Raw genomic sequence first — 13,914 nt, forward strand, 5'->3', positions numbered from 1 at the left:
ACTTGTACCATAAGGTAGATTTAACTAGTCACCGAGCCGGACACTGTTTATAAGCCGGCCGGGACTCTGTAAGCCACAGGGCGTCAACCCGTGTATATAAGGGACGACCTGCTGGCGGCTTAGGGCAAGAAACAACTCATCGAGAGCCGGGCATAGCGTGTCTCGCTCCCTGGTCATCGAAACATCAATACCAACCCAACTAGACGTAGGCCTTACCTTCACCATAAGGGGCCGAACTAGTATAAAAACCTCTCGTGTCCTTTTTCCCGATCAACCCCTTCAAGCTTCCTAGTTGCGATGGCTCCACAACTAAGTCCTTTCACGAGGACATCTGACGTGACAATTCCACGACACCCAACGCTCGGAGTCTCCGCACGTCTGCGGCTCCCACCGCCCTGCGTGTCTATGCCCCTGCCCAGGTGCGGCAAGCCAGTAGCCGGCAGTGCCCCATTGCCTGGCGGGCGGTGGCTGGTACCCCTGCAATCTAGAGCCGCCAAACTAATCTGCAATTTGCCACTGTACAAATTTTCGATCCGAGGTACTGCCTATTCCCCATCTTTTGATTTAGGGATTCTAATTGCTATCCATTCTAGTGCAGTACATATGTTGATGAACTGATGGACACACGTTTGCACATAGTTTGTTCCATTATGTCATTATGATTGATTGAAACAAAATTATTATTGCAGAAGTATTGAAGAATGAAGAGGACATGAAACATCTCTTTTTTCAGAGACATGCTATGAACATAGGAAGAAGGCTAGTATGCCGGATGTGGCCGATGCAGAAGAACTAAGCGGAGAACTTGTGGTAGAAATAAAAAGTCATGAACCAGCAGTGTCTATGTCGGATGTGACGATTGAGCAAGATCACATACATCCAAGGCGAATGAAGAAGATATAATGTATTCTTTCATGGCAATGCAAAAAGGGTAGGCCAAAAACATAGTATTCTTTGAACTTCTCAAGGTATGTGGTATGGAACTTGTTGGCTGAAAGATACTTTGCGTCCTTTTTTATGCAAAACTGAGACTTAATTGAGAATTATCATAAGTTTCTAAGACTTAATTGTCAAAAAAAATTGGACCACCCTGTTTTCAAATCCTAGCTCCGCCACTGGCCACGGGTTACTTGTTTATATAGGATCAGAGAAGCCCTAGATCACGACATATACAAGGAAACTTGGAGTACAAGATGATCACGAGATAACTACAAATCATAGCTAGGTAGGTTCGGTTTAGTCTTATCTCTGACCTAAACCGAAGTACAATAATATCTCGATGATTTATTCTAGACTATTCTTAACAATTTCTCGTCTTTAGTAAGCAATAAGATAGACTTCTACAGGAATCACAGATAGACCTAGCTAGTTAGTTAACCAATCATTTGTCCGAAACTCTCTCTGGATCGTTCCTAGTGGCGAATTATTGTACTGGAAGCGTGGAACCGGAGCAGTGGTGGTACGTACTAGCTATAATATAGATTTTATTCTACTATATACTCCTAAAAAAGACAATATGAATTAAAAAAGAGAGAAATAGGCCAAAAATTCCACATTAATAAACATCTAACCATTTATTTGGTACACTATCTAATCATAGCCATCGGATCACACAATTAGCCCCTTGGTGTAGAAGTTCAAAAATACTAGATGGTACCCCACGCGTTGCTGCAGGAATTTGTGGATAAGAGTTTCTGCAATGATAAATGTGGAAAATCATGAAAGCAAACAAACACTTGGTAGACTGCTCTTTGGATCTTGGCCTTTTGCGTGTTCCATGCTTGCTATGCACCTGCTGCTTGGCCTTAGTGTAGGTAGGGTGCTGCTGTAGTAGTATGATTTAGTTTAGTTGTTGGTTTGCTATAAAATTTTGGTAGGTTCATTCATACGGATGTAATCAAGATTTTGGAAGTAATTATACCGAAAATTTTGACATAACCTATCCTATTTGTACCATTCACAGATGCAACAGGAAAAAATATATATGGACAACAATTATAGTAAAATCTACATTATCATCTCAATAAAGTGAAAAGCAACCCATATACCTCATAGTTAAGGTTAATGCACATGCAACTGCATCCATAGGATCATCATGTAATTACCAATGAGTTCACGCGATTGAAAAAGTGAGCCACAATATAAATATATATAAATAAAAGGCAATGTAATCCGGCCCGTATATAGTTGCATAAGCATTATCCATAACTCAGTACATGCATCGAATCACCCAAAAGTACTACTAATGAGAGAGATTACAATTAAAGCCTCAATGTAAGTAATTCAAATAGAAGGCAGTGTAGTTTGTTGCTGCTTGAGTGAGTGCTTGACGATATCCTGCATATTGTAAAAAGAGCGCAGTATTTATATATTTATCCTCCTCTAAACAGGCTAGCAGAGACATACCTAACCTTCGGACAATTTTCTTTGGACACGAAACTGACAGTACCTATGTTTTTTTATCGGTGTTATCCTCTTGGCCTTCTTAGCTATTCATTGTCATGTTGTTTCCTGCAATGCTGTTAGAGAACAAAAAGTAATAATGATGAATATTATATTTGGAATTTGGTAAGTGATATGAGATGACACACATACTATTGCTTATGCCTTTTGACAACTTGAAGATGAAGTTTTGCAGCCTCAAGATCAACCTCCTTTTGACTGTGACATGTAAATATTGCACCGTTGAGAAATTACATGGTAAATAGGAATATTGTTCTCTGTTCATACCTCTCTTTGTTGGTGGTTTCATCTTCTGTAAATTCAGCGATCCTTTTAGCTAAAGAGTGCCTACAAAAAATTGACATTTGAATTTCATGTTGAATCTGAACCGGTTGATTTATACAGAGTTCTAAACATTATAATTGTCTTGTTTTTTCTGAGTGTTGATAGTTGCACCTGGGCAAGAAGGAGGTGTAGTATTGTTTGAGTCCTCTGGTGTTTGGATCATCATACTATGAATAGCAAAAAATCGGTCAGCGGTGTTTAGATAGAGATTGTAACTTCTATGCTGGTATTCATGGCAAACCTCTCAATATTTATTGTTCAAGATGGATGGGTCGTCAATTCTTTGATTGGAGATGGCTGGAAGTATTTCATGGTTCAAGTTAGTATTTTATAGGTAATATGTTGAAATGAGGAAGAATATACTAAATATAAATCATCTAACCTTTGTAGAGCGAAGCACGTGTGCGTTGTTGATTGAGAAGCTTTTCTTTTTGACATGACCTATGGGGAACCGGGATACTGAATCAATCTTCATTCCATTAAGTATAACAGGGAGTCTTTTTGTGGACAGGTATGTAGGGTGAATGTGATACTCAGGCAAGCGCCAAACAGCCTCGTTTGGTGTAATATAGCGACATTCCATACGATTATATATTTCACTGAACGTTTCACTTGGGGAAGAGGATGATCCAGCATTAGACTCCATTTTTTATCTGCCACAATCAAATCATTTTGTCACAATACTTCAAAAGATTTTTCTTTTGCGATTCTACTTGAAAAGATATTTGCACATACCATCAAACGACATTGTGAGGAACAACAAATAGATTAGTACTGTCATCTCCGTATTTATTGCATAGTGTGTGAAGCCATTCTCTAATAGAGTGGTTTGTTCATAGAAATCTTGAGGGTAATTTTTCTTGCAATATTGTATCCTAACTAACCTTTATTTCTATGTTGTGTACACACATGGCCGTTGTCCGAATAAGTAGATTGGTTTTTTTCAAGGGTGACTTAAGGCGGGGGTGTCCATGACTGCATGAGACTAAATGCCTACCAAGATGCATTTTACAATTTTCGGCGCCATCCATCTTTGTAAACCATAGATACTCAATTTCCCTAAAAGGAAGAAGATTGCATCCTATATGTTTTGAACAAACATAATGCAGATAATAATTCAGGGAAAAAAATTCAATGGTATATAATATGCACGGAAAGAAATAGAAGGTGTGTATGCTCATCAAGTGCAAACAATTAAATTCAGAGATGAGCGTTTGCTTACCGATGCAAGAAGCAAGAGATCTATGAAGCAAAATGTCCGTCACGTGCGATCCGGGAGTGCAATCTGGGATAGTGCAGAAGGAGGATGACACAAATGCTGATAGAATCGACATGAACACCATGGTCTATCTTAATTTTTCCAAAGATATATGTTGCATTGGTAACAAATATACTCATGCCCACACATCATTTAACTAATTGAACTGTCCAAAAAATGAATCAATAACCTTACCCCTTGCCTCTTTTCGATCAGTTCATCTAGTACCTAGAGGGAGTGTTTCGGGTATAATAATATGAGGAACCAAGAGAGTTTATTTGGATGAACAATCGATCTGTATGTAGAAGAACTATAGCAAGTACCATTAAATTTGAAAGCCTAATTTTCCATAATCAACAGAGTTTATTTGGATGAGCAATCGATCTGTAACTAAAATAACTATAGCAAGTACCATGGAATTTGAAAGCCTGATTTTTCATATTAGCATTTTACCATTGTTGCACATGACAAAGTGAGAGTAAAGCACAAATCAGGAAAAAAAATGCAAAGGGGCATGTGAAGTAATGAAACAATTCCCAGCAGTAAGAGATGGTTGAAGCATAACGTGGAGTCGAGCACGTTTGTCCTGAAGCGCAACCTGAGAAGATTCAAAGCCATAAGCTTCAGGGTGGAAAAATCATATACTTCTGGAAATAGGGAGTGTGCATCTACCTGGCCGGAGGCCTCTTCCCAGATGGAACGCGAGAAGGCGTGTGTGATGGATGACGATGGTACCACATAGGGTATTTAAACCCATTTTATTCCGCATTTGCAGGGTAACGGAAAGTGAGGTAATGAATAGGGATGGCAGACGTCGTGGAGGCGGAAGGCTAGTGGTGGATATGGTGCGGCAAGTGCGGCAAGATGACGACGGTACCACATAGGGTATTTAAACCCATTTTAAACCCATTTTATTCCGCATTCCGCATTTTGTGTGAATGAATTATGTGGTGCGGCAGGCCGTTTCATGTGCATTCATGGCTGGGATGGCAGACGTCGTGGAGGCGGAAGGCTAGTGATGGATACAGAGCGGTAGCGGGAAGAGAATTAATTCACGAGAGATCATCGGTCGTGGTGGCGGCAGCATGCAGAGGAGCGTCGTTTGCGGCGACGGCGGCAGGCCGAGGAGCATCGGTCGCGGTGGCTGGCCGAGAGAGCATCGGGTGTGGCAGTGGCTGACCTGGTGAGGGAGCGACCAGCGTGACGGCGGTTGGCCAAGGGATAGGCCGGGCCGGAGGCCTCTTCCCAGATGGGACGCGAGAAGGCGTGTGTGATGGATGACGATGGTACCACATAGGGTATTTAAACCCATTTTATTCCGCATTTGCAGGGTAACGGAAAGTGAGGTAATGAATAGGGATGACAGACGTCGTGGAGGCGGAAGGCTAGTGGTGGATATGGTGCGGCAAGTGCGGCAAGATGACGACGGTACCACATAGGGTATTTAAACCCATTTTATTCCGCATTCCGCATTTTGTGTGAATGAATTATGTGGTGCGGCAGGCCGTTTCATGTGCATTCGTGGCTGGGATGGCAGACGTCGTGGAGGCGGAAGGCTAGTGGTGGATACAGAGCGGTAGCGGGAAGAGAATTAATTCACGGGAGATCATCGGTCGTGGTGGCGGCAGCATGCAGAGGAGCGTCGTTTGCGGCGACGGCGGCAGGCCGAGGAGCATCGGTCGCGGTGGCTGGCCGAGAGAGCATCGGGTGTGGCAGTGGCTGACCTGGTGAGGGAGCGACCAGCGTGACGGCGGTTGGCCAAGGGATAGGCCGGGCAGAGTAGGAGCAGCGCCGGCGGCTGGCCGTGGGACTGGGCAAGGAACGGCCGTCATGGCGGCGGCTGGATGGGGAAAATAGGTTGCGCACGATGGGAGGATAAGGTTTTTTGACGTGACGTGGGGAGGATACATCATGGGCTACTGAATTGTTCTCCATGGGCTTACATATCCATATCCCAACCAACAACCAAAAGCCCAGCTCTATAGCCCACGTACGGATATTTAACTGATGGCCGATGCGACGGAAGAATGGATGGCGCCGGGGAGAAGGAACGAATCGTTATTTTCCATCCACTTAGCGGTGGCAAGCATCAGTAAATATCATCAACTCCTGATCAGACGGCTATAGGCTGATGAGCTATACTGTATCAACGGCCATAATAATTCAGATGACGTGGCTTCATGTGGATGCTGGAAAATCAGCTAGTGGGGTGCCCCTATTTAGATATAGAAGATTACCCATGTCATCATACAAGTGTTCTTAAACTAGGTTAAAATCTTGAGGGTGTCTACTTATCAGCTAACTTATTTTAATTTGGACATCAGACATTCTTTCATCCACACAAAATGGGACATGTATAACTTCTTAGTTTCCCCACAAAAGACAAACCCACGTTAGGCCCGCCTGCATCTCACTTATAACGAGACGTAGGGCAGCCTCGTGTGAAGAGGAGTCGTAGTGGCCCGGCCCAGCGCAGCAGCAGTACTTCGCCGTAGCCGGCGTGCGCGACCACGCCATGGGCTCACCACGCCATGATGTCATGCTAAAATATTTTTCTTCTTCTTTTGTGCTGTTCTATTTAATTTATATTTATCTATTTTGAAAATTTAAATTTAACCAAGAAAAATCCGACCATGAATTTACAAAAAAATACCAAAGTATAAACGTTTTTAGCGCAATAAAAAAAATGTTGATGGGTGTTCAAAAAACGTGTTCCTACATTTCAAAAAATGTATGTGAAAATTTTAAAAAAAAATAAGCAATGAAAAAAAGGTCTTTGTTAAATGTTTCGTACCATTAAAAAATATAGGACATTTTAAAAAAAGTCCTCGCATTTCAAAAATAATGTTTGTAACATTAAAAAATGGTTATACAATGTATAAAATGCTCGTGTATTGTTTTTAAAAAATATAACCATAAAAATAATTTTAAATGTGTATTTGGAAACATATTCACCATGTATGATAAAAAGTGTTCAAAACATGTACTAAAAATGAAAGTTCACAGATTTCAGAAAAAGTTCACGAAGTCAAGAAATGTTTCAGAACTTGGAAAACTTTGTGAATATGAAAAAAAAAATTGTGGCTTCAAAAATGTTCACGAAATTGAAAAAGTTCGTGAGCTTGAAAAAAGTTCATGAATTCCAATGAAAAGTTCATGAATTGAGCGAAGTTCATTAACTTGATTTTTTTCATGATTTTGAAAAAGTTGGAGTTGAGAAAAAGTTCGCAAATTAGAAAAATGTTTGTGATTTAAGATAAAGAAGAGAAAAAGGAAAGAAAAGGGAAAAAATAAAAGGAGAAGGAAAATAAAAAAACCTAAAATAAAAACCAGCGGAACAATAAAAAATAGAAAAGTAAAGCCAGATGGAGAGGCATATAGAAGGTTCCTAATAAAATATTAACTCCGTTCGAAAATGTTTGTCTTAGATTTTTCTAGACACGGATACATCTAACACTAAAATATGTCTAGATGCATTCATATCTAAATAAATTTAAGACAAATTTTTTCGGACGAAGGGAGTAGAAAATGCAAACCGCACTCACAAAAACCTGGCGCTCTGTGTCGATGAGAAGAAAAAAAACGTTAATCGGCCGAGTTTACGAGCGAGGCTCCGTCCGCCTAATTTTGACAGATTGTTAATGAGCCGTTCTACTACTAATGGGTTTTGTTTAAAGTGGGCATTTCCCTCTTTTGTTGTCAGTCGTGGTGTTTATTTGTGGATTCCACGCTGCTCGCTCAGCAGAATTGTTCTTTTTTTGGGGAATTTCTATTACCTACCCAGCTCATGCCCCAAGTACGTTCTGCTCAAATTTTACTCCATCTAGTAATTATTTAAACTGCAAGAAAGAGGAAAAGGCTCACGAAAAATGGAGGTGACACATGCCATCTTCAATTTTCCACGCGATCCTAACAAAAATGCAAATCACTAAGTCTGTGTAGAACATGTTGATGTTGTTTGGCTCATAATGACTTTCACTCCACCACCTACTTTTGATTGGGACTGAGAAGAATCATGATCATTAATATTGTCTTTTAGTAAAGATAGTTCTGTGCACTCCCTGAGGCAGAGGTCGTGGGTGTGGCCGTTTAATTAGTAGAAAAAAAGACTTGCAGTACATGTCTAAATGTGTTTTATATGTTGCTCTACTTCTCCACAGACATGATTTATTTTCCTATTTTTTCTCCAACACCATTACATATATTTTCTGTGTCTCAGCGTGCTATGAATAAAGCAAAGTTAACCAGACAAATCAATGCTATGGTATGAATTGAATTGTGCTTGTCCGTGCAGGAAGTTTTTAGCCCACTTCCTCTGAGATGTTGTTGAGAGGATACATATGAATAGAATCAGCCCATGGCGTGCCAACAGTGGTGTTGCTGTCCGGCCTCATGCACTGCCACACGGCGCTGTTGCACTTGAACCCAGAGCCGAACCCGATCATCCACACCCGGCCGCCCTTCCGCATCCGCCTCTTGGCCTCGATGTATGCAAGTTCATACCACAATGAACTGCTAGATGTGTTCCCGAACCGGTGAAGCGTCATCCGTGATGCCTCAACATCCCTGTCTGATAAGCTTAAGCTATTTTGCACCGCGTCGATCACTGCCCGACCACCGGAATGGATGCAGAAGTGTTGGAAGGCCGTCCGGAAATCCGGGACATATAGCTTGATCTTGCTTCTCAGCACCTCCCGTGCAATGAATGAGATCGCAAAGAGAATCTTCTCCGAGGGCGGGAGGACAAGGGCTCCCATTGTCGCGATATTGGCCTTGAGTGCTTCGCCGGCAACTGACACAAGGTCCTTGGATAGGTATGCTCCCGTTTCTCCCTCATCGTCCTCTTTCATGGAAATGCACAAGTACGCTCTGTCTTGTGTGGCGGTGAGCGTTCGCACGACATGCATGAGCCGGAAGCGGGCCACGGACTTGGATGTCGACAGCAGCACCGCGGCCGCGCCCATGTGGAACAGGGCGTACGGCAACAGCATCCCTCGGTTCTTGCCGGTGTAGTTGACGATACATGTGCCCTCCGTAGACACCATGAGGGCGCGCGCGCCCCGTGGTGCCGCCTGCAGGAGGTTTCTCACGACCTCTAGGGAAATCACCCCTGCGCTGCACCCCATCCCGGATATGTGCACGCTTCGGATGTCGGTTCTGAGCTTGTACTTGTTCACGACGATGTCAGCCAAGCTCGGGGTCGGGTTGAATCCACTGCAGTTGGTGACGAGTATGTCGATAGTTCCAGGACTTATGCCAGTCCTGGCGAGCAAGTCGTCGACAGCTGAAAAGATGACCTGCTCCGCCTCGTCACGACCATCGCTTAAGCAACATCGTGGGGGGATATAGTGGAATGAAGGATGGAGGTAGGTCTGGTCACCGAGGCCCGAGCGCTTGAGCATGCGGGTCATGAAGTCGACACCTCCATCATCGAGGTAAGGCGAGAAGCGAACGTTCTCGATGGAGGAGCCTATGGAGACGCGACAATTGGATTTTGGCCGGCAGCAAGCATAGTCGATGAGGTACACGCTACGAGGGCGACTCATCAGGTAGAGGGTGGCCAAAGCGAACGGTAGGAAGACGGCCAGCAGAACGTGGACCTGCCACAAACCATGGAGCCGGGAGAGGATCTCCTCCAGTCCGAGCTGTGTGGCTTTACGGAGGACCACGATGACTGTCACCGGTGCGGCGACGAACACAAGGAAGTTGTTTACGACGAGCTGGAACAATGGTTTGAGGTGTTTGTTGAGATGGGGGTGGTGAGGCCATGTTGCATGCTGTAGATTCGTACATGACGAAGGTGTCCCAACTTAGGAGATTTTATAAAGGGCCGGACCGCCTCGTTGGTGAGTGTCATATCCTGCCATCTTCTTGACTCATGGTTTCGAGGATACAAACTTGACTTATTTGCTAATTCTCATGTTTCGAGACATACAAAACACATGATAAATGTGTCTTGGATGAGCTGTTGGGAGATAATTCCTCTCTCCTAACAAACCACGTTATTGTTCGTTAATTTGTTGTTGGTTGGTGGCAATATGAGTGAGAGTGATTGATACACTATGATGCATTTCTTCGTCATGGGAAAGGAGGGAGAGTTTTTATGCGCTTTGGTGGAAAGACAAGAGAGTCTTTTTCAAGTACTGTTAGATCGGTGATGGCGCGGAAACAATACGACCGCCCTAGGTGTGTACATATTCAATATTACGTATACTCTTGCAAGAGTCAGTACGTAAAAAGTATGTGCGCGTCCGCGCATTTATAAAAGCTGGAAAATTAGAGCATGTGTGCACCGATTCATACTATCACGAACTCAGTTATCCATGAGCACCAACAATTTGGACTTTGTCGAGTTCCGAATGTTCATCGCTTTTGGTCGGCCACACATACCTAACCAAGGGGAGATTAATTCTATCGCTCTGCCGCAAGCCTTGCTTCCACGACATGCAAGTTTTCTTGAAAGGATCTGTAGTCCCCATGTTGATTCATTGTTCCTATATTGTTTTTGTCAATGAATTTGGGTTTGTAACATCAAAACAACATTCTTTCATGGATAATAAAGTTATTAATATTACGGTCATATGTTTTTTTATTTTTAAATATGGAAACTGCCTGCTTCGGTACCCCCCCCCCCCCACAAACCGTATAAGGACAGTACAGTCATTTCATCAAACCGTATGAGTATAGGCATATGTGACATGTATGAGGCATCGATCCTACTTTTTATTAAACTTGAGAAAATAACGCATGCGACGTGAATCAAACTCAAGACCTCTTGGTCTAAGGACCAACACTCTAACCATCTAGAACACCCTAAGGCTTGTGCCTTCGGCGGCTGGGCTAGCCCATCCTGTTGAACCAACCCGTTTATCACTATTTCTTTTACGTTTTCTCTATTCGCTTTTTTTCTTTTTCATTTTCTTTTTTTTCAAGAAATGCTCACATATATAAAAAAACTCAAAAGTTCCAAAAAGTTCAGTTTTTAAAATTCTGTTCATAAAGTACAAATATTTGAATTTAAAAAGATGTACATATATGTCAAAAATTATTCGTTTAAATAGAAAAATTCTGACATCAATATAATTAAATTTCTGAACATTGAAAACTTGTTCGTTCATTATTTGATTAAACAAAAATCTTTGTTTATTGTTCGTTTAAATAGAAACATGCTCAGATAAAAAAATCAAATACTTCTAAAATTTCAGAACATCTATTAAATAGAAAAATAATAATTAAAATATACCAATAAGCGACCGGTTTATTGTTCAATTTCAGATTCTTTTTCATTTTTGTTGTTTCTCATTTTTCAAATTTTGTTCTCTTTAAAAAGCTCACATCAATATAATTCACCCAAAATTTTGCACAGACCAGCATCACTATGACAAGCATCCATGATAATAAAGTCATTGATTTCTGACATTTTATACATTTTCTAGGGTTTTTCGGTGAAAAACCCGAAAAATACTAGCCGAACATCACGCAACATGCGTTTAGCGTCCGAATTATTCCAAATTTTGCATGGAGACCTGCCATAATTATGGCCACATGCTGGCAAAATTTGGTACCATTTCATGCATGCCAAGAAGCACACCATTTTCAAAGGTGGTGGTTCGGGTAGACCTGTACGGCAAGTCTGGATGCACTTTCTTCAAATGAATAAAATGGAGCTAATTTTTTTCCACATACTAGCATGACCATTCCAAGCATCCATGATAAATTTTATTGAGTTCTAACATTTTACACATTTTCTATAGTTTTCCATGTGAAAAACCCCTAAAACACTAGCCGAATGTGATGCAACTTGCGATAGGTGTCTGAATTCCTTAAAGTTTTCCATGGAGGTCTACCATGAGAATGACCACATGCTGACAAAATGTGATGTCATTTCATGCATGGCAAGAAGCACACCATGTTCAGAGGTGGTGGTTCGGGTAGGTCGGTAGGACAAGTCTGGATGCACATTTTTTTAATAACAATAAAATAGACCCAAATTTTTTCCTCACACTAGCATCACCATGCCTAGCATGCATGATAAGTTCCATAGAGTTATGACATTTTACGCATTTCCTAGGGTTTTCCCCGTGAAAAAACCCTAAAACACTAGACGAACATGTTCGATGTCCGAATTCCTTCAAAATTTTCACGGAGGTCTGCCATGAGCATGCCCACATGCTGACAAAACTTGGTGTCATTTCATGCATGGCAAGAAGCACACCTATTCAGAGGTGGTGGTTCGGGTAGGCTGGTAGGGTAAGTCTAGATGCGCTTTTTTCACAACAATAAAATAGACCCAATTTTTTCCCTCGCATTAGCATCACCATTTCTAGCATTCATGATAAGTTTCATTGAGGTCTAACGTTTTATGAATTTTCTAGGCTTTTCCCGATGAAAAAACCTAAAAACAAAAGCCGAAGGTGACGCAACATGCGTTCGGTGTTCGAATTCCTTCAAATTTTGCATGGAGGCCTTCCATGAGCATGCCCACATGCTGGCAAAATTTAGTGTCATTTCATGCATGGCAAGTATCACACCATGTTCAAAGGTGGTGGTTCGGGTAGTCCGGTAGGGCAAGTCTGTATGCATTTTTTTCATATCAATAAAACTGACCCCAATTTTTCCCACACACTAGCCTCGCCATGCAAAGCATCTATCATAAATTTCATTGAGTTATGGCATTTTATGCATCTTCTAGAATTTTCCCGGTGAGAAAACCCAAAAACACTAGCCAAACATGACGCAACGTGTGTTCGGTGTCCGAATTCTTTCAGATTTTTCATGAAGGCCTTCCATGAGCATGCCCACATGTTGGTAAAACTTGATGTCAGCATGTCAAGAAGCACATCATGTTCAAAGGTGGGGGTTCAGTTGTGCCCATGGGGCAAGGCTTTTCTTATTTGTAATTTCTGTCAATATCAATCAACATGAACATCTTTTTATATCCGAATTATTTCTTGAAATTTGTCAACAATTTTGTAATTTTAAATTGTGTGTGAAAATTTTATAAACATGAACATGTTTTTCAAAATTGTTAATAAATTCCAAAATATTGATGTCGTACACAAATTGCAAACCACATACTTTTTTAAAAATCTATCAAAATATTTAAACACAAACATTTATTAAATTTTCAAAGAAAAATTGTAAATGGGAACATTTTATAAAATTCCAGAATTTTTTATAATTTATATAAAATATTTGAAAACGATAACTTTTTTGGTTTTCCAGAAATATTACAAATTTGGAAACAGGTTTTAAAATGAGTATTATACGAACATTTTTTTAATCGAACAAATTTTCTATTTAATAGTTGTTCAAAAATGTAAATATATTGATGTAAGCATTTTTCTATTTAAACAAAGATTTTTTTGACATATATGTACATTATTTTTTAAATGTGAATATTTGTACTTTATGAACAAAAATTTAAAACGCTAACATTTTTAAATTTTGAACAAAATTTATAAGCGTGAGCTTTTCTGAAAAAGGAAACGAAAAATTGAAAAAATACAAATAGAAATAACGAAAAAGAAATAATGATGAAATGATAGATTCAACAATGGGCCGGCCCAGCCACGAACTGAAGTAGAAGAAAACAAAAAAAGAAGTTAATATTTACAAGCATTAGGGTGTCCTAGTTGGTTAGTGTGGTTATCCTTAGACCAAGAGGTCTTGAGTTCAAGTCATATAGACGGGGATGACTAATGCGCGCGCGAGCGCTCCGACGCTCGATTTCCGACCAGGCAACCTGTTCTCGATTAAGCAACTGTATCTGGACACATTACAGCTAATTAAGAAAAGGGGGGCCCACCCCCACCACCCCGTTAAAATCAGGGGGACATGATTAATTGAGGGATGAAAAGTTAGGTGAG

The 13,914-nt window shown here is 41.0% G+C and overlaps 1 protein-coding gene and 1 long non-coding RNA gene across 2 annotated transcripts in view; both read right to left on the reverse strand.

Moving 5' to 3' along the window:
* Positions 1-2,201: 2,201 nt before the first annotated feature.
* LOC119300431 lies at positions 2,202-5,855 on the reverse strand. Its single transcript, XR_005146441.1, has 9 exons — positions 4,718-5,855; positions 4,010-4,643; positions 3,170-3,440; positions 3,029-3,084; positions 2,899-2,954; positions 2,731-2,790; positions 2,596-2,661; positions 2,450-2,519; positions 2,202-2,337 (listed from the first exon to the last, which is right to left on the reverse strand). It is a non-coding gene; the product is annotated as an uncharacterized LOC119300431 (long non-coding RNA).
* Positions 5,856-8,206: 2,351 nt separating this feature from the next.
* The window catches only part of LOC119350057 (3-ketoacyl-CoA synthase 5-like), an 8,169-nt gene continuing 2,461 nt past the window's right edge, over positions 8,207-13,914 (reverse strand). The window contains exon 2 of the mRNA XM_037618084.1: positions 8,207-9,822. Within this exon, the coding sequence (XP_037473981.1) occupies positions 8,347-9,822 (1,476 nt within the window). The 3' untranslated portion in view covers positions 8,207-8,346. The remainder of the gene's footprint in view (positions 9,823-13,914) is intronic.

Source organism: Triticum dicoccoides, chromosome 1B (genome assembly GCF_002162155.2).
Source record: "Triticum dicoccoides isolate Atlit2015 ecotype Zavitan chromosome 1B, WEW_v2.0, whole genome shotgun sequence".
Taxonomy (NCBI): Eukaryota; Viridiplantae; Streptophyta; class Magnoliopsida; order Poales; family Poaceae; genus Triticum; species Triticum dicoccoides.